Source organism: Hippichthys cyanospilos, chromosome 13, assembly GCF_059441005.1.
Source record: "Hippichthys cyanospilos isolate Australia breed blue-spotted pipefish chromosome 13, RoL_Hcya_1.0, whole genome shotgun sequence".
NCBI classification, from domain to species: domain Eukaryota; kingdom Metazoa; phylum Chordata; class Actinopteri; order Syngnathiformes; family Syngnathidae; genus Hippichthys; species Hippichthys cyanospilos.
In genome coordinates, this window is record NC_142381.1 from 15,218,206 (window position 1) to 15,239,875 (window position 21,670).

At 38.2% G+C, this 21,670-nt stretch overlaps 1 protein-coding gene across 1 annotated transcript in view; it reads left to right on the plus strand.

Moving 5' to 3' along the window:
- The window catches only part of flt4 (fms related receptor tyrosine kinase 4), an 86,101-nt gene that overhangs the window by 21,258 nt on the left and 43,173 nt on the right, over positions 1-21,670 (plus strand). The window contains exons 3-4 of the mRNA XM_088431399.1: positions 17,754-17,850; positions 19,433-19,707. Coding sequence (XP_088287525.1) covers positions 17,754-17,850; positions 19,433-19,707 — 372 coding nt within the window. The remainder of the gene's footprint in view (positions 1-17,753; positions 17,851-19,432; positions 19,708-21,670) is intronic.

Sequence of the window (21,670 nt, forward strand, 5' to 3'; positions counted from 1 at the left end):
ATAGGAAATTGTGCTGCGGAATGATTTGCCTTGTAAAAAGTGCAACTTGGATGGCAGCAAAAGAATAAATTGCATTGAGTTTGGCGTAAATGACGCGTTCATCTTTTCTGAATTTGTTGCGGTGTAATTACCTATTGAAAGATGTGCTGATTAAAGAGGTGACACACGAGAGGGGGCACAGAGATTATTTGATGTGTCAATGCTGCTTTAAAATGTTTTCAGTGCACATACCTCCACTTGATGGGATCCTACCCGAAATGTGACTCTCATCTGGGTGTTATTGCGGGGGCCCACTTTTATGATTGACTCATTTGAGCCAACAGCAACCAACACTTCCTTGCACTGATCTCACGATAGAGTCTGAGAACCGCATAAGGGTTCTTGAATATTTTCTATCGGCTAGAGAGTAAAACATAAGAAATACTCCTGCCGCACATGGGACGTTTGGCGCAGTCCAAATAAATGGAGGTCGGTACTTCATTCATCACTAGTGCCGAGCAGCGAGGCCTCTCTGGGCATATACATGTCCGGTCAGTCACTTTCACATCAGTTTAGAGCACCGACAGCCCAAACACGACCAAAGCTGAGAGATAAGCTCTTTCAACTGCAGGAATTTGTGGACAAAGCCAAAAATGTGGAAGATGGTTGATGGAAACCATCTGTAGCATTTTTTTTTGGTTCTCATTTTACTGATCTCTACATATTTTTTCTGCATCAATATGTAAAAGGAGTGTCGTTATTGAAATGAAGCCTGTCGTTGGTGACAGTTCCATTTCACAACGGGTATGGAAAAATCAACGTTACCTGCTGCATCGGCATTATAACGTCACATCATTCAGGGTGTAGTTGGCCCTTATCTTCTGGATGGATTGTAAACATCCCATGAATGAATTATCAATCCCTCCACCCACATTCCTTACTTCAATCTACCCATCCATCAATCCCGCCATTAATTCTCCTTCCATCCTTCCTCCCTCAATTCAAATCTAGTATTCCCCGTTCCATCATTCCTTCATGTGTTATCACTGCTTCTTTCGCTCCCATTAATTCATTCTTTTCTTCAGTCCCAGACTGAAAATTCTTCCTTTCTTCTTTTCTTCCAGGGCTGGACTGGCCATCTGGCATACAGGACAGGAGCCCAGTGGGCCAGTGTCTTTTGGGCCCTGTGTTCTGCCCTTCAATTATTTCCCTCATTTCACCCTAAGAGAGTCTCGGAATTTAGAAGGAGCGGCCCATTAATCTAGTTATAGTATGGAGAGCAAACTGAACCATTTAACATCAGTTGGCAGGGCTAAGTCAGAATACCATTGGGTCATTCAATGTCAAAACACACGTCCCTAGTGACACCTCTTCAACTTGCCTTCTATAAGTGCCTTATGATGTCAAATGAACGAATCAGAAGTTGGAGCTTCCCAGCCCGACCACCCAACTTTGCAAAAACTACTATTTTGGGAGATTTTTTTTTTCTTTTGATCTTAAGCCCAGCAAGTAGGGCAACAGTTGTTTTAACAATCCGTTCATGTTTCTGGCAGTAAAAACTGAACCACATAATTAAATACTGTAAGTTATAATTTGTCAATCATATTAGTTCATATACAAAGCTGTTTTTTGTACCAGTTCAGTCCTGGCTTTCTTTTATCCAAACTTGCTTCGTTCATTTAATCATCCATCCCTCCATTCATCCATCATGTATGTATTTTTCCTTGTATCAGTCTTTCTCAAATATTGAGCCCCAAGGGCTGGGGTGCGGGGGAGTGCAAAGTATGGGGCACCCCCAGCGCAAAGGCTTTGTTTTTTGCCATGTGAAATGCCACGTCGTCGTCCATCTTGTTTGTTGTTTTTCCCACTGTCACGTTTGGAAAACACATACGCAGGAGAAATGATTGATGTCCTTGCTGATTTTCCATTTTAAATGCATCTAATCTTTCCGCCCAATTTGCATCTGACTTGCATCTGATTTGACACTAGGCAACTCCGAGCGATCAATGTCATTTGAGCCAACTCACGCAGAACGAACCTTTAATTAAAAGTGTGCACAATTAGACACATGTACATCCACATTTTTCACTTTTGTCGCTTGATCGTTGCACACACATTGGATAGGAAACTGGATCTTAACACGGGTACGGTTCCGTGACCATTACGATGCTCCAAAGTACAACGTTGCTTAGCAACAAGCATCATTAGAACACTCACGAGCTTAATGAGAGCCACCTTTGCTATTATGTTCCAATTTCTTTCCAGTTGCAAGTGTCGGGCTGATTGTGATTTGGTTGCATATACACACACTTAACCTATCACACTTCTCGCCTTGTCACGTGGAGATTCTTGGTATTCGTAGGTAAGCGGTCACTTAGGAACCGTGGAGAAATGACCAGCTTTCCTCCCGATGCTGTTGACCCAGCCTACTTAACTTTGGCCTGTTCAGCGATTTACCACTCAGCAGCGTCGAATTGTATATGCGATCACTGTCTGCACGTACCGGCTAACAAGCGCACTTGAAAGTTTAACCTTAGGGCAGTTGCTGCAGTTAGACAGTTTTAGGAGCCCTCATCTTTAGTACCTTGTGTGCTCAAAGGGAAATTTTAACTGCCTCCTCATCCAAATGTCATCACTTACATTAGATGCGTCCTCAGCATGGGGGACAGTGCTAAAAATGATGGCATGCAAAAATGGATCACCGCAGAGGATGAGTGTTCCTGTGAGGCAGGTACAGGAAGAAAATAGGCTGGGACAGAGGATTTCAACAAAGGAAGCTGGGCCAGATGGCTTGTCGCCGCAGCCTTAATTTGCCACCCTTCCCCTGGCAGGATGTTGAAAAGACCAAACTGCCCCAATAGCGGAGGGGACAGGGACATAGTGGATGTCATCTCCCCCTCGCTCCAACAATGAAATCAAAGCCGAGCTGCCTGTCGGGCCGTCTCCTGGCTCCTCCCGGCCTTGTGTCCAGATGAGGGAGGAAGCGGACCCTTTCTTTTAGGGGAGTCAGTGGGAGTAGGCCGAGGCTGGGTGACTCCACATCCAGAGAACGGGTCTGCTCCGTGGCCTACATGGCCTCTCGTTCTTCACCGGACATGCAGCGCTCCAGTTTTGGCCTTTGGCCAGATTTCCAATCATTGACATGAATGTGTTGCAATTCTTGTCATTGTTGTTCTGCTCTTAAGCCATTAACAAATCCATTCAGTGCTTTCTTTCATTCGCTTTCAATGGTGAACATGAGCATCAGCCAAAGCTGTCGATCTCGGAATAATCGTGTACAGCAAGCACCTAAAATATCAATACGAAAAAAAAGCCCTTGATAACTCCCAAGATGTATCCTTTATGCTTGTTTGTTTACGCAATGTCGCCCTTTTCCTGTTCCTGCCGTACGACCGCTCAGGGAGCAGAACTACGGAGGAGCGAGGAAACGCGAGCGGCGACATCTCCTTCGCCGTCCATAAAAAAGGGAAGTGGGAGACGAGCCACGATGATAAAGAAAACAGGAAATTTGCTCGCCATGAAAACACAGCGCCGCTTTTCACATGAGCTTTCATGTGCCTTCCGCCGTTCCCATGAAGAGAAGGATTGGCTTCATGTGCACCTTTGATGACGCTCGCCTCGCATTCGTCTGCCTGTCAAAAGGAGCTTTACATTTTTAACTGGCTTAGGGTGCCTTGTGGCAGCTTTTCTTTGCACATGCACATGTGATTTATCTATAGTCAGCAGGTGTGTACCCCCCATCAGGTGGAAGCCAGAGGTCAGTGCTCCTTGACGGAGAACAGACCACGAGTAAGAGCCAGGAAAGCAGCTCAGCAATATAGAGAATAAATGCAAAATCTATCCAAAAACGGAAATTAATCATAACCAGGGTTAATGTGGAAGGCTAAATGTCCATGCAGCTTTTTTTTTTTTTTTTTAACACTACCAGTCGAATGTTTGGACACACCTTCTAATTCAAATGGTCTTAAACACATTATAAGGTTGAGCTAGTAACTTGAAAATGCACAGTTGTGGACTGAAAGTCATTCCATTCATCGTCCAAATTGAAAAGTTGGCTGAGAAAATACTTAGATATGCAAAGCTGTTATCTGTGCAAAACTATGTTCATACTTTAAATCATGAAACTGTTTGGATGAACATTTTTTGTTTACCAGATAATTCCATTAGTATTTTCTTCATAATATTGATGATTCAATGATTATACTATTTACAATTTCTGAAACTTTTAAATAATTACAAGAAAACGCTGCATGTGTGTTTCTAAATGTATTCTAATTCTAATTCTAATTCATTCATTCTGAAGTCATTTTGTAACGTAAATTTTTTGTAAATAGAGCTGCTTTTCACATGTAAATCGTCTCATCCGTTCCAAGTCCCACAAAAATGATCTTAAAGCCTTTAAATGAATAATATCAATACATTCTAAAAATGCATCAAAGACAGTTAACAAATACATAATAGAATTTAAAAGTAAGTTTACTTAAGTTTAGTTTGCAGTCATGCGAAGTGCTTCCAGTTTGATGTTCAGCCCTCTAGTTTACGTCACACGCTAACATCAGATGTGAAAGCCCATAGAGTTGTAAATGTGTTTTTATGTGAATGTGTACAACGTTAGCCGTAGCTAATGCTAGTTTTATGTTTGAACTGTTGGTGGAAAGTGTGTAAAAATCAAAAATCCAAGATCACCGTAAACATCGGTGCAAAGAAGTAGCGTCTTGTTTGTGGACAAGCCAGAGTATTCATAAATCATTTTAAAAAATGCATCAACTATAACAACAAACTGTAACAAAATAGATATCGTGAGTTTTGCTGATATATTACATTATGGCTTTGTCCTGGCGAGTTCTTGGTGTCTCGGGTCTAATTTTCATACACCAAAAATGTTTGCCTTTCGTATTCTGAATTTTCTTTTATAACGAGGGACAATATTTATTCGAAGAGGCATAAACAGTAATTATGTTAGTAGAGGTACGACTATACAGTATATATATATATATATTGATACAAAGGCTTTTATGAACTAGGTGCCTGAGTCGCAAAGTTATTTTTTAAAAGGGATAGTTGACTCCTTTAGTCATCTCTAAAATGTTTGATCGTTTTTCCTGTGCATGTAATACGTTTTAAATCTTGTTTTCCATATACTATCGACAGCAAATGACATCACATTCTTTTTCATGTACAATTCTTTTCCAACTCACCTAACTTCTGGGTTTGGTCATGTGACAGTCACAAGTTGATCTGTGATTGGTTGTTACCTTAGCCCTTTGATGTCATTTTCAATGGTATTATTCCAAAGGTATTATTTGTATATGAAAAATGATGATGTTAATTACAGACAAAATATTTAACTAATGTGTTGCTGATTATGATTGCTAATAAGTTTAGAAACCTTTCAAAGGGTAGATTCTTTACAATATTATATTCAGCGAAGTCTAAACAGAGTATTCTGATTAATATTGAGGGTAAACTAGAGGACGCACTGCAAGATATTGCTTTGTAATCCGTTTCTTGATTTGCCTCCTGTGGAGGGACTGACATTCCTACGGTATAATTCTCTACAACTAATCAAGAGTTTTAGATAAGACGTTTGTTTGCCTCGGGAAAATCGGAAATTGGTGACTGAAATGGTGACAAAATAAAAAATAAATGCATAACGTGTTGCGTTAATATCGGCTTTCTGCATTTTCATAAGCCATTTTCATTGGGTGGGTAAACCTCTGCTCGTGTGCTGTTGTTTTTAAAAATTCATAGACTTTCTGCTCCATCAGACGGGGTGCAACAGAATGGGGGCAATATTTAAGATTCATCCCCGCTTTGTAGTGTGTGCATATGCATCTTTTTTGGGTCTTACAATCAGACAGGACTTTAATGGCTAAGAGAGTGGATAACACACCACAGCGGGGTAGAAATTATTCGCGGAAGCTATGCAAAGACAATTAAGCCGACATGAATAATATTTGCCGTTTTAAAGCGGGATCTGAGCTTGAGGCAAATACGCTCAAAATGCGCATCAGCGTATTTTCAAGGCATTTGTGTATATATCCCAAACTAATTAAGTTTATTTCCCTTTAAACCAAATTGCAAATGTTTTGGCTCCTTTCAGTTCAACAGCGACCAAGTTGCTAATTGTTCTTCCCTGAAACTGAAGCCAGATTAACAGAGAAAAAAACATTATTGAAGTATCTGTTTGCAGTGTCAATTTACATAAATCCAAAGTCATTTTTATTTCCAAAACACCTTACACTAGTATCTAGTGTGAGTAAAAGTTCTGAAATAGCTGACATTTGCTGAACTTAAGTCTAAAACATATTTCCTGATGTTAAATGTACTTTAGTTAGAATTTAAATATCTTTAAATTCAAACTTTGTTTTTAGTTTACTTCAGTGGCATAGTGAAAGATTTGCACTTTTGCTAATGAGCGATGTTAGCTAAACATGTTTGTGACAATGTTTACAAAACACTATGACAATGTTTACAAAGCACCTTACACTAATATATAGTCTGAGTTGAGTAAAGGTTTTGAAATAGCTGAAATTTGCTGTACTTAAGTCTAAAAATAATTTCCTGATATTGAATGTAATATAGTTAGAATGTATTTACATTTATTTACAGTTTATCTCAGTGGTGTAGTGAAAGATTTGCACTTTAGCTATTAAGCAACAGTAGCTAGTCATGTTTATCCCAATGTTTACAAAACACCTTATACTAGTATCTAGCTTGAGTTGAATAAAAGTTTTGAAATAGCTGACATTTACTGTACTTAAGTCTAAAAATACCTTTCTGATATTAAATGTACTTAATTTAGAATTGGAAGCAGTTTTTTAAATTGTTTTTTTTAACATTTAAGTCTGTGGTGTAACAAAAGATTAGCTAATGAGCGACGTTAGTTCGTATGCATTAGCATAGCCATCACATTAACCATTTGCCTAAATAAGCTTAAATGAATTAATAGCTAGCTTGCATAGCTTGCATGTTGCAGTTGTTATTTTACAGAGTCTTTATATTCTGTTTGTAATGCACCCGATTGAAATGTCTGCTGAACTTCTGAGGACAGATAGCTGTAGCTCCAGATTTGAAAAAAATATTCTTGTATCCAGACAGAGATGCACTATAATAATGTTCTTCTCTCTTTTGGTTCAGCTTCAAAAGTTTTATAGACCACTCAGATTTTTTTTCATATATATAATTCATGTTTATAGTGAGAATGACTTTTCGAAACGCATAAACAGTGCAAATCGCAAGAGAAATGTCTGGATTTCAAAAAACAATATTCAGTGAGTTTCTTTTTTCCTTCTTCTGTGATTTAATCATTCTTAGAATGTGAAGTGATCACAGCATTTGAAAGACTGAATCTTTATCCCTGTACCAGCTGCAGGAAGGCATGGCAAACGAGAGCATGAAGCTTGTTTTTTTTTTTTTTGCCTCCTGCCACATGTTTAATTTAGAATGTGGTTGTCAACACACAGTTTTAGGTAATCCCGCTGAAAAACGCCGTGTTGCAAAAGCCCTCCGCGAATGCCGATTCAATTATGGGTCAGCTGGAATGGTTTTCGGCGGAAAAATAACCACACATGCTCATGCTCAACCCATATATATGGATTTATTCAATGCATTTTATGATTAAAAAAAAAATGGCCCCACTAAACACACATGCAAACATCTATTTCATCTTTGCCAAACACTTCTCCCTGCATGCATCGTCAAACTGGCCAGCTCAGCTACAGCCCTTGGGCTGATCTCCTTACTAAAGCTTTGCTAAAGCAGCAGTAAGAAATAATTAGTTCCGGTGATGTGTAATTTACTTTAAAGCCACTGTGGGGAAAAAGTTACATTCCATATATTGCACTGACTTTTGCCACTAAATCAGTGGCTCTCAAGCTTCTGACACTGAGAACCGGCCAAAACAAAATGAAGTACCTTTAAAAAAAAACAGACAGGAAATGTATCACTAAAATTGTAATACCGTACTATTGTATGGCATTGTATACATAAATTCATAATATTACGAGACTTTACTGCAATTTGATGGACTTGCTCGATACCTGCAGATATGGTTACAGTTTATGCAAAATTGGTGACTGTAATGTCATAATTTGCCGAATCATTCATAGATCGGATACGCAAAATAAGACATTATAGCCAACACAATCTTGATCACTACACGAATGTTCTATGCAGCCATTTGGAAGCCTGAAAACGTATCTAATTTTAGCCTTGTCGCTTGTCATGTAAAAGTCTTTATGCGGCAAGGTGGGAATTCCATTCTTGTAGGTTTTATATTAATTTTACTTTAAAACTGGGAGAAAGTCTAAAAACTTACACGTGAAATAATTCCGCAAAAGAGAATTGAGCAAAGTAATGGCTGCTACAAATCTTATTGTGGTCTGCTTTTTTAATAGAGTTTTTAATCCAAACATTGAATGTAAAAAAAAAAAAAAAAAAAAAAGGCAAAAACACATTAACTTCCAGCAACAAAACAAAGGCCCATAAAAGTCTTTTGGATTGTGACCTTACAAGGACATGACTGCTCCTTACCCTCCTAAAACTAATTAAACAAAAGACTGCCCTTTCAAGATTAGAAAAATAATTAAAAGCCGGCTTTTCAAACCATTGACATTCATTAGCTGCTATTTAAAAACTGAATGTTTTGCTATCAACAGCTGCCATTATCCTAGCAATTACAGTTTTATCATGGTTTAAAATACCAAATACCAGCTTACTGGGCAACCATTCTTTCATTTTCTAAATAAATTATCAGATAAATCAATAACTTACCACAATTGTAATGTCTCGCTCTAGACATTTTGGTGACCTCTAATGTTTAATTTGGTGATTGAATGCCATAATGTTACTCAAAATCTTTTCTTTGTCCTCACAAGGTGAGTCAACCAAACATATTTTATTTTACAATAATGTTTTTTGCGACCCCACTTTAACAGTATTTTGAATACTATCACACTATTAATCATTATTAAACCATTAATCAGCAAAATCCACACATTTTAAACCATCTTGGGGTAGCCATTTTGTCAATTGCTGTCAACTAAAAATTGCTCAGGTAATGACCAATCCCCTGTTTTCTTAGTTCGATCATGACATTCACAAGATGAGCTGTGATTGGTCGTCACCTGTGCCTGGAGAAAATATGATATGTTAAATCGACAGCAAGTGGAAAAATGGCCGCCTCCTGAGACGGATGAAAAAAGGTTAATTTCGCATCTTAATGCATATTCCCAGAGCACACAGTCGCACAGAGCAGTGGTTCTCAATATAAGATATAAAATATCTTTTCAGCCAAGTACCTCTTAACCAGTGCAAAGCATTTTGGGGTTAAAAAAAAAAGAATTAAAACATGCCATCAACATTTGATTTATTATACTTTAGATCCTTTCAAATTTCATTTGTATTGGTCCACAAAAAATATACAACCTAAAGTGGCTCATCGAAGAAATCTGTTATCAAAAAGAAATAACTTACGGTAATTTTTAATAGATTTGTTTGACCCCAAAATAATGCATTTAATATAAAGTGTTAGAAATGTTCTAAAAAAAATCATTATCAGTAAATATTTGTCCACAAAAAATTTAAACATAACGTGTCCTGTTTTGGGTTTACAGTAAAGATTGTTTCACAAAAATAAATCATTAACTTGATTATTAATAAATATTTTTCCAAAAATAAAAATGAAGTGTCAGACCTTTTCTCAAAAAGAAACAATTATAAGTAAATATTTCTCCACATAAAAATATTAAACAAAAAGCGTCCTGTTTTGGGATCACAGTAGAGATCTGTTCACAAAAATAAATCAACGTAAATATTAATAAATATTTGCACCCCCAAAAACTAGTCAACATGAAGTGTCAGTCCAGTTCTCAAAAAGAAATAACTATGATTATTTGTCCACAGAAAAATATTCAGTTGGGTTGAACCATTCTTGTGGGGGAGAATCTGGCTTTTTACAAAAAAAAAAAACCTTAAAAAAAAAATCTTACACATGTTTGTTTATAGTTAAATGTGGCTTTTAGATGCAGTTACTAGCAGTCACAACAGTGAGTATGTGACATATAAGAAAAGGTTATTGTAGGAAGAATATTCTTTATCCCAAGATGAGTAATGTATTTTTGATCAACTCTCGCTCCAAATTCAACGTTGAGGCTTGACGTCCATTACATCATATTTGATGAGCGGCATTACGAAGAGAATGAAGCATTTCACACACCGGGTAACGGACAGTGTTGCATCACATGAAAGAAACTTACATCATTGGCAGGACTCCAACGGTGCTTTCCTTCAAGTGGACATACATTTTTAAGTCTTTCTGGTCAACCAGACATGCATTGCGATTTTTGCAGAATATCCATCAGCCACAAAATAAACACTGACAATATTTCAAATTGAGTTAGACTTTCTTCACAACTGGAAATGTCCACAGAGAAAGGTGCAGCTATATTTACAGTTTGTCGCGATGCCGAGCTTTCGAGAGTGTGCGAGTCTGTCATGGCATTTAAAATAGACTCACAATTTGCATCCTGTCTATCAGTGGATGATTTCACAACTGATTGGATTGCGGAGGCAAGCGTTCATCAGGAAAACTGTCACATTGGAGGCTTATCACACGGTACATGTCTTCCAGAAGGAATAATGTCAACACTTGTGTATGTAACGTGGAATTTAATCAGAAATATTAAGCCAGGTTTCTTGTTTAGTATTTGCTTGATGGCTTGTCTATATACACACACACAGGCATGGAAAATGATTGATACTCCATGTTAAGGAAACACAATTGTCAAGAAACTATTAGAAATAATGAGAAATGGAAACTAAAATTGATTATTGAAAAAGAAAATTCAGACATATGGCAGCTCATTTGTCTTGATTTAGTAGTAAGTACACTAAAATATTATCCAGAGGATCTTTTATCACTACTTGATTTATGACGTAAATGGAACTTAAAAATGTAAATAAACTTTTTAGGTTGCTATCATTCTTTATAAGTCGAGGACAAATTAAAAAGTTGCTTATTATATCACCGTAATTTGGCATGCCTGATGCTACTGATGGTAGTTTAGTATTTGCGCATTAACGCCACGTTGTCCTAATAAAACTTATCTTAATATCTTAATTATTCTCCATGTATTTTTCTAGTTTAACTTCTCCCTCTTTCCTAAACTACAAAAGCAATGCAACTAGATGCTAATGCTAGCTGCTGGTTAGCGTTCCCGTAGGAAGGAAAGGGGCTCGTCAGAGGCTGTCATGTTTTAGCCATTGTGCGGCATGATACATTTAGTTTTCGGAATTATAAGTCATATTTACTGCTTAAATAATTCTTTTTATTTTTTTAAGCAAACCTTGACTTGGGGTTATGTGAATAATTATGACTTCCTGGTCAATTCCTCATTGTGGTGTGCAGTAATTCAAGTGAAATTCAAATTGTGTACACTATCGTGCACATGCAATTTGTGATGAGGATTTCACTTGAAAATATATACTGGAAAATATAGTTATTACTTTTATTACCTTATACGTATCGTTGACATTATTTTTAGTAATTCACTCTTGTGAGAATGTAATGGGAAGAATAAAAAGTGAAATTCACATTACCTCAAAAAATAATGGCAAACTGAGAGTGCTATTGAGGACTTTTGGGATAAATAACCTTTTTCACAAAAATGTAGTCAATTGGCGCATCCCTAGTTTTTAACATTCTTTTAAAAATTTCTGCCACTTAAAAGGTTGCGTGTATTGGTATTTTAACTAACAAGGCAACAAACTAAAGTACTTCAAACTAATACAATAAAGTCAATTGTCTTAACATTTTTGTAGTTATTTCATACTGGTTCAATGCAATTTTAAATTAGGTTTTTGTAATTAAGAAGGACTAATGGAAACTGTGGCTTTTTTTTTTTCAAGCTAAAGAATCCATTTAGGGTGACAGTGTTTCTTTGCCATTGCTAGATTTTGGGTCACTGTGTCGCCTGTAGTATTAATTATTATTTTTGCAATTTTGGATTGGTCTGTTTTTATCAGTTGCCTTGGGTCCATCAAATATTTTCCTTTTTATTCCTGCTTTCGCTTCTGGCCGTTTTGGATTTAATATTCCTTTCGATCCAAACCCAATTTTACTTGAATATATCATTTTTCAAATAGACCTTCCAGTATGAGGTATTAAGAAAAAAATGGTGTTCATTACATACATGATTTCTGCACCGTGTAAATTGGGAGTACTTTAAAGGAAGTCTGTAAGGCTTAAGGGTACTTGAGTGCAGTGTGCAAATCGTTAGGAAAATTATGAGCTAACCCATTGGTTGCAGTGAAGCAGAGAATCCTCAAACAAAATAGGTTATGTCTAAAAATAGTATCCCGCTTGCACTATACACCAAAATGTTATACTTTTCCTTGGCTACAGTTATAGTCAATGCTATGTTTATACCTGTTCGGCATGACAATTTGGATTAGCTCCACCACCTCCCTCAAGACCAGAACCAGCTCCTGACTGGGGTCACCATGTCCCTCAATAAACCCTCTGCTAGTGACCTTCACCAGTAATGTTGATGCTGCTAATAATAACCACCATAATCATAATGTATTATGTTCTTAAAAGGCAGTCCAAGTAAGAAAGGCCAGGCCTAATCACTCACTCATAGTTGTTGTGCATGCCGGCTTGAAATTGTTAGAAATTGTCCTGCATACGTTGAACAGAAATGTAATAGGGGTGTCTTGATTTTCACTTCACAGCCATTGCAGCCTGATTGCAGCACACAATATGACATCATTAAAAAAACAACATGGGAGGAGGGATTAACAAACATGACAGGCTTGTGATTGCTGTGGATGCTTGGTAACATTTTTAACCCTTGTGGCATTATGTGACAAATTATGGAAATTCCTTAGATTTTTTTTTTTTATGATATCATAAAAGAATCAATTGAGGAAAAAAAAAACACGAGGGGGCTATACCATTCTGACATTTCTATGTGATTGCAGCTGGATGGACGAGATGTTAAGTACATAAAAAAATCATTGTCCAAATTTTGAACCACATAAAACCATTATAATTACAATTTTTGAGATGCCTTTTAATAGGATTTATGACATAGATTTTCCGGCAATTTTTGCAACATTCCGTTTAGTGGCGGTCAAGCTATGTCAGCAGACAAAATTCATTGTCTTGTGTTTCAACTCAAGATAGTAGGTGGCAGTTAATCGCTATGTCTTAAAGTGTCATCATCATGTAACAGACTACAAAGACAGACCATAGCACTTTTTCAATATTTTGTGGGTGATAATAAATTTAATCTACGTATCTATGGATAGAACAGATGCCACTGAACAATTTGAGTGGTTGAAAGAACAAAAATATTCATAAATAACTTTAATTACTACGCCTTTAAAAGCATTTACAAAACTAGGAAAACAAAATGCAATGTGTAGTTTGCAAAGTGTGTGCACAAGAGTTAAAAAGAGGCTAGATCATGTTTTTTTTTTTCCATTTTCCACAATTAAATATGTGCATATAAATTATATTTTGCTCATTGGCAAATTAATTTCTTATTAAATATGCGTTTTGTGATACCTTATTTAACATGTTCGCAAAAGCCGCACATCTTACGGTTTTTTGCAGAGGCCGCACCTCTTACCTCTTATGATGCTGCTTCATGATGTGGTTCAATGCCGGCCGACCACAAAACATCCGTCCAGCCATCATCTTGACTGCTCATCCCCATGTGGCTCGCGGATGATGGAGACTATTAACAGTGTGAATAAAGGGGTGAAAAACAGATGTTTTACTGACATTAAAATGCAAACCGGCATTAATACACCACTCTCACTAACACTCATTCCTCCTATCAAATCACTCTCCGTGGTAACTCAGTATTCATAACAATAGTTCCGCCCACGGGTGAATTATTTACTGGTGACAATGATTGTTTGGCAATGTGCTCCCAAACACATATTTTCTGCATTTTCTTAAGTAAAACGTTGTCATTGATAAATGACAAATGGCTGTTCATTTGTCCAAATCGGTGCAAAATCTCTTCTAAGCTCCAGAACCAAAACAAAACTCAAAGACATGGTAAAGGTTCGAGTGTATTTCCTCTTGCACTGGCGATACGGAGTATTTATCTGCTCGGGCAAGGTTGTGAGCGTAGAATAAGCAACGGATGCTTAGAAATCAATCATTGAGGGAAAATAAGACTTTGTGCGTGTTTATGGTAGTGCTTCTCAATTATATTTTGCCAAGCCCCCCCCAATTGGAAAGAGAAACCCGCCCCCATCACACAGACACTCAATCAACTTTCAACAGCTATTCATTATTTTTTACAGCGTTTATACAGGTTGCAGCTTGGTCTAAAACAGAAAAAATAAATCACCAAGTGCATCAAAGTGCCTGAAAAAAAAAAGATGAAAATTCTTATTTTATTGCAATTACATTTCACATGACAAAAACAAAGCCTTTTTCCTGGGGTCATCCGCCCCACTATTTGAAAAGTACTGGTTAAGGGTGAGAAATCAAAAATGGAACATGGATAAAAGCTCCAAAAAGTTGACTTTTCATGATAATACCCCTTTAAATGAGGGAAAAATATTGTCAGCACAGTCGCAAGATGAGAATCCATTTGCCATTTTTTAGTGCAAGCATGCCTTGCCTCCCTGCTTTTGGGTCAATCACACAGAACCCTGACAATCCTAATATTATTAAACATTTATTCAGCTGCTGGTTGGGCTGCTGCCATTGCAGGTGCCGCTAAACAAAAGATTCAAATTATTGAATAACTTTAAAAATAGTTTGTGTAGTGTGTGGGAGGAGGTGGCAACAGAGTTATTGTTTTTCCTAAGGTGCCAGTCTGCTCTTTGGCTGTCTGCATCTCTGGTGGGAGGCACAAAACACAAAGGTTGTGTGTGGCAGAGGGATGCTGATGGGACTCCAGTTGGTGGCAAGTTCACATCGGCCCCCTGACAATAAGTTAGCTCGGCTTTTCTTGTTGTCAGGAGCAGAGCTTGGGATCGGTAAAGGAACAGCAGGAATCGCCTGCTGGGAGTCAAGCTGTGAAGGATTCATAGCTTGACACCATTTCCCACTTGAAGGCTTTTATGTGTTTGTTTGCCAAGGTGCTTACTGGTCTTGTTGTCTAAATTGTGAACAGTAAAAAAAAACAAACTAGTCCTTGAAGGACGACAATGACAAATGCAGGGGTTAACAAATGTTTATAAAAATGTCCCAGGAGACCATATGTGCGTTTATTTGTCCATCTGATGCCAGTTAACAGACCGTGTCCTTGTTGTAGGATATAATGTAAGGCAAAGACACCATGTCAGGCAGCACTGTGGAATAGTGATGAGTACGTCTGCCTTTTTAAATCAGAGCTTCAGCTCTAAATGGATTTACAATGTTGATTTTGGTCATAATAAATTCACCAGCAATAGGCGTAAAGTTTATAGTCTTTATATGGAGTAGGTCCACTAGGGAGAAGCCATGGCCAACGCTATAAATTTGCTGGCTATCCTAATGGCTAGTATAGATTTTAGTGCTTTTCCCCAGTAGTTGTTTTGTTTGTAATAAACGCGATAAAAGTATTCTTGGTCTGGAAGAGATACATGTTGTGTATTTTGGGGTTTTTTGGTTAGGGAGCTGCTTTATTTTGTCGACGGAAAAATATTCAACTTAAAATGTGCTCTTTTGGGATCAGAGTAGCGATGCGTTCACAAAGAAAGATCATCAACTTGACAGGTAACGAGAGGTGGCACCTGACAAGTGGGGTCGAACCATTCTCGTATGGGGGAGAATCTCAGTTTTTACAATACTGAAATTGAATAACATGCTAAAATTTGTTTTATGAACTGATATATTCCTGAAACAGTTGATTAATTCTGGATTCAAGGATTTTTGCATGTTTATTTGTTTTATTTAAAATCTCGAGTACCACCTGAATTTCCTTCAAGTACCCACAGGAATATTTGCAACCCCATTTGAGAACTACTGCGGTACACCATCAACCAGTGAATCGGCCCATGCCTCGCTGGTAGCTATAATGCAAATGTAGCAAAGAAAAGAATATCACAACTCATGCTTTATTTTCATTGCAAAACTCAATGTTAACTGCATTGTTGTTAGTCTGTGCACACTGTGTCATCAGTAATAATAAACCACAACAAATCAAAAACATCAGTTGGCAGTTCTTTAAGTCTTTGTGATAGTTTTCTACTAGGCAGTTTGCTACTATACAACAGTATAGTGATATCCTGAAAATATGTTGTCTAGTTTTTAAGTGGCCCCTTCTGGCCACCGCTATGAAAAAATTCTGGAGGTACCAATGTTTATTTGAATTAACTTTGATTTTGCAGTAGCTACTGCCCAACGTGTATGGTATGTGCCCCGTTCAATTGCCTTTGCTATGTAAGGGAGCGGAGCCCTGATTTTGTTGTCAAGGCAACAGAATTGTGAAAAGGAGTGGCAGTAAAGATTTTTGGCCACAAATAATTGTTGGCCTTGAGCAGATGTCTCCAACCATTTTCCGCACAATGAGAGCCAATGTAAACTAAAAGTATCTGAGCAACAATTTTGATTAAAAAAAAAAAAAAGTGACCTACCCTGCAAATCTCCACTCAGTTAACACTTTGAGGGTTTAATCTAGCATATTGGGTCGGATATTTTGTTCCAACAAGGGCTAAAAACTCTCTGTGGTTAAAAAAAATATATATATTACCAACATTTGATGAATGCATTTGCATAGGCATTTGACTCATCATATTTTGTGAGAGTGAGTGATTTGCATACAGAATTGGTGTTTGCCTGCTGTACTTTGATTTTCATTTCACCTTTTTTATTCAAATTTATGCAGCCGGTGACAAACAATACCAGAATGTTTTTCATCTTACACTTCTGAGCCCATATGACATCCCAGTTTGGAGGAGTCAAGGGTATTTTGTTTCTGTGGTTGTTTGCGCACTTCGAAATGATAAAGCGAAGAAATGGAAGATCAGATGAGAAATGAATCAAAGTATATCATGTGAGCAGACTATTTACAAAAGTGTGTTTCTGCGTGAGCCATTCTGAATTTAAATGATATACTAATCTCCCCCACAGCAGGTTTCAACAACCATGACTTGACAGCCAGGCTAAGCAATAATCCATCATTTTCAAGCTATAGTTGACAACACAGAAGCCAAGCCAAAAGCAATAACAAACGCTTTGAATTTTGTTAGCTGCTCAAATTCGCAATAGCCACGTTTCACAAAATATCAATGAGTATCTTAATTGCAATTGACCCCCCCCCCCCTTCCCCCCACGTTAAGTACAAGTCCTACTCTTAGAACACAATACAAAAAAAAAAATGTATATTTGGGTATCATCTGTTTTGTGACCCATGGTCTTCTCAGGGAAAGGGAGTTGCATCACTTCATCAATTTTCCACAGCTCCTGTCTGAAACCTGTGACCAGTCAATTTCAAGTTCTTTCAGACTGTGTGACTGACATTTTTTTTTAATTCAATCACAAGGAACCCAATGAAGTCAGAAGTGTGGCGTGACCTTTCGAATGATCCCCGCCCAAAGGTCGGCCCGGACGTTTCGCGGCACAAAAACCCAAAAACCATTACCCCTGGACAGCCTTAAATCTTCTAAATGTAATGAACAACTTGGCATCCGGGCTGCTGTAAGGTCAAGTTTGGTTGACTGACGTGCGTGTGACATTTTACAGAACGGCATCGGCGCCAATAAGAGTTGATCCTGTTCGAGGAACAAATTCAACAGACATTTCTTCTTCCCTTCTCCAGGTCTTGCGATCGGCTTTTCTATGACGCCTCCGATTCTTGACAGCTCCGGAGACGACCTTGTGATTCCGGTCCATCAAACACTCACTATCACATGCAGGTATGCGTGTGCTGGCAGTTTTGACAGCTGAAAACTCTACAACAATGTCCACAGACACAATAAGTTTTAAGCAACACAATGTTCACAATCGTTTTTCTATGCCCTATGTAGAATCCAGCCTTGAAAGATTGGAAGTGTGTTTAGGTTGCGTTTTTCTGTACTGAACATGTTTTTATGACAATCAATCCTTGAAGTGCATGAATTGTGTTGACAAAGACATGACACAGCCATTGTCCACAGAAGGTCCATGGCTACATGTCAATTGGAAGAAAAGTCAAAGTTTTATCATTTTGAAAGTAAAAATACAGTTAGGGTTAGTACTTTACATGACTCTTGTATGCCCTGTATAAATCACTTATCATTTTTAAAATTGCAGGAAGTTAAGATTTGTTTGTTTGATTCATCATTTTTTTTTTTATTGATCTGCAGTATTTTGACCATTTTCTTCCACTTCATTCTGGCAGTTTTTTAGCCAAGGGATGGCACAATCTGGGTAGTGTGATTACTAAGTGGAATTTCAGTTCCCAAGTGTCATTCCCTTTGATTTGAAATCTCTTTGTTGCAAACATAAAAAGATTGGCCAAAATACTGCACATGGGTAAAATACATAATTCATAAGTTTGGGACACAATAAAATGAACAAAAATATACACACATAGAAATGCAATTCAATACAAATAGTGAGTGGCAGGAAAAAGCATAAAAGTAAAAGTTTTTCTTGTCAAATATTTGTGTTGCCAAAAGTTCAATCTGTTAATGTTTATTCATATATTTGTTTATTTATTCATACAAACAATGACTTTTGCACTTATGTAAAAATGTGGCGCCCAAGTCAATTTCTTGCACAACTTGCAATGCTTGTAAAAAAATTATATTTACATTGTTTTGAATGACAGGTGCATAGAATGACCTTATAAAGAAATGCCATATTATATATTCAAGGATACAAGGTTACTGTATTGAATTCTATGTAGTGCTGAGTTCTGTTACCTCAGCCAATATGTGATTTGACTCAAAAGGCAGGACAGTCTTATCATAATTCGATATTTTCCATGATTCCTGCTGCCATGTTGTCAATCATTCATAAGTCTTCTCTCACTGTCTTGAAAATTGGCCTCTTAGGATTCATTTCTGCTCCTCCTCTTGCTAAATGTCACTGTCTTCTGGGAGAGTCTTCATTGTCAATCACATTTTTAACAAAGAAAAATGATCCAAAGGCGACCCCATACAATGACTGCAAAATAGCCCAAAGAATACTTTTATCTCCATTTGCAGAGTTATTTCTAGTCATCATCATTTGGAACTGTCCGCAGATGTGGTCATGCGTAGGTGTGGAGAGCGCTCACATGGTGCCTGCAGCTTTAAACGTACTCGTGTAACTCAATTTTAGCTATAAAACAAACGGGGAAGTATGGATCGATGCACAGAGGAAATTACATGCCGCACCCGGCAGGCATGCACTCGCACAAGCAAACAATTTCAACTACTTTAGGTTTAAACCCTCTGTATTTCACAAGTGACATTTCCATGAAATTAGCATCTTAGCTAACTTGTATATGACCTCTGTTTGGGCTCTCCTCAGGGGGCAACGCACTCTAACTTGGGCCTGGCCTGACCGCTCTCTGGTGGGACAGAAGCTAAGTGAGCGCCAGGGTCAGGCGCCTCCCGATAGGCCGCTGGGAACGAGGGCAGTCGTGGTCAGCGAGTGTCCCGGCTTACGTGGGAGGCCATATTGCAAGAAGTTGATGCTTACCGGCGTGCGGGCTCAGGACACGGGTTTTTATCGCTGCTACTACAAAGATTTGAAGGCCATCATTGACGGCACCACGGCTGCTAGCACTTACGTCTTTGTCAGGGGTGAGTCATCATCGTGCACACACAAAATGGTTGACCACAAACCACTTATTCCTCGTTTCCACTTAATTAGCTTGTCATGGCTCCACTCACTATTGATGCTATTTTTAGCAGCTGTTCAGAAGTGATTCCAAGTGGGCCACGCTTATACCCCATGGGTGACTTCAAGCATTGCTGGTGTCATTATTACTTTTGAGTATACACACAGCTAAAAATGACAGCAATAATCACACACAGTACAGCATTGTGAAGGCTCTCTTTTGCTGAAGTAGTGCATTTTTTTGCCTCGAATTTAAATGGACATTCTAGAGGTAAAAAAAAAGAAAAAAAGGACATCATTCGCTTCCTATTTTTAATGTTTTTTTTAAGCATGTCTCATTCTGATCAACGTAATCAGTCCAAAACAGTTTTGGCTCTCTATAAATGGTATTTTAATGATGCATTGAGATACTATCCATCAATCCATACATCCATATTCTTCAGCCACTTATCCTCACAAAGGTCACAGGCTTGCTGCTGCCTATCTCAGATGACTTCGGGTAGTAGGCGGGGGAAACCCTTACCTGGTTGCCAGCCAATTGCAGGGCACACTGGAAAAAAACAACCATTCATGCACCCAATCACAATTCAATGTGTCCAATACACCTGCCACGTTTTTGGAGTGTGGGAGGAAGCCGAAGTTCTTGAGAGAACCCACGCAGGCTCGGGGAGAACATGCAAACTCCACACAGGAAGACCGGAGTTGGTGGAATTGAACTCGAGTCCCTTAACCGTGAGGCGGACGTGCAAACCACTCATCCACTGAGGCACCCATTGAGATACCAGTGAAATTGATCTATTTATTATCTTGAGATGTTAAATGCAACATTTTGTACACATTGGAAAAAAAAAGTTCCATTGATGCATTTACATCTTGTGGTTGCCCTGTGCTGTAAACACATCGTTGACTTTAGGCCAACCAAGCCTCTTGGGAAAGCCAGCCCGACTAAGCCGAGATGAATCGGAAAGGTTTGAATCAGGAAGGGCATCTGCAAAACCTATGCCAAAACTTCTAAGTTAATGAGCCTTAAAATTGAAGAACGCTCATCCAAAACTGTAAAACGGGGTAAAGGATTACATAGGTTACAGTGCATGAGTTTAAAAAAGATGAGTTTGAAGAAAACATCTTCTTGGCTGCCTTTGAACAATCATTTTGTTTTTACTGTTGCTGCAGTGTGTCAGCACATATTGGTTCCGCCTAAATTTGTTCTCTCGCTGGAGAAATAATTTCTCTTCCTGCCAAAGATGGTCAGCAGATCTTTGGCACGACCATCTGGACTTAGTGTTTAGTTTCTTTTTTGTTGAGAGTTAACAAAAAAAAGTTTTTCTTCCGAGACTCATCTCTCGCTCGGGCATCATTTCAATATCAAAGCTGCTTCCGTATAATTAGAAACTCAGTTGTTGACTGCATCACTCAGACCCTAGAGACAAGCTTGGTTGATCATTTGGAAATGAGAGATTCAAAGAGGTTGGTTAAAGTCAGCATGGGCAACTCCATCCACATTTTGTTTTAATAGGAGAAGTTACATAGTATTTCACAAATAGCGGTATGATGCTTCTGCTTCCTGCTAATTTATCTCCTCCCGGAACGATTTCCGGCGGAATCACTGAAAGAGATTCACTGTTAGAGATCTGTTAGATGTGATAACCAGTGAAAAATGACTTTTACTGTGAACTGTGTTCCCCTTGGTTTCACATTGTCCGCCATAGTATTAAATTCTTTACCGCACCTCCAAACTGATCAAACGCCATATTCGTCAAATAGTGCCTGCGGCACTATGTGAGTTCGCACCTCATTAAATTTGGCCATGTAAGTTTGTGTCAGGAAACTAAAGATAGCATGACATTGCTCTTTTGTTTACCCTGTAAATGTACGGTACATACAAGGTGTAGAAGAGCATAAAAAAAACATCAAAGGCTTTTACAC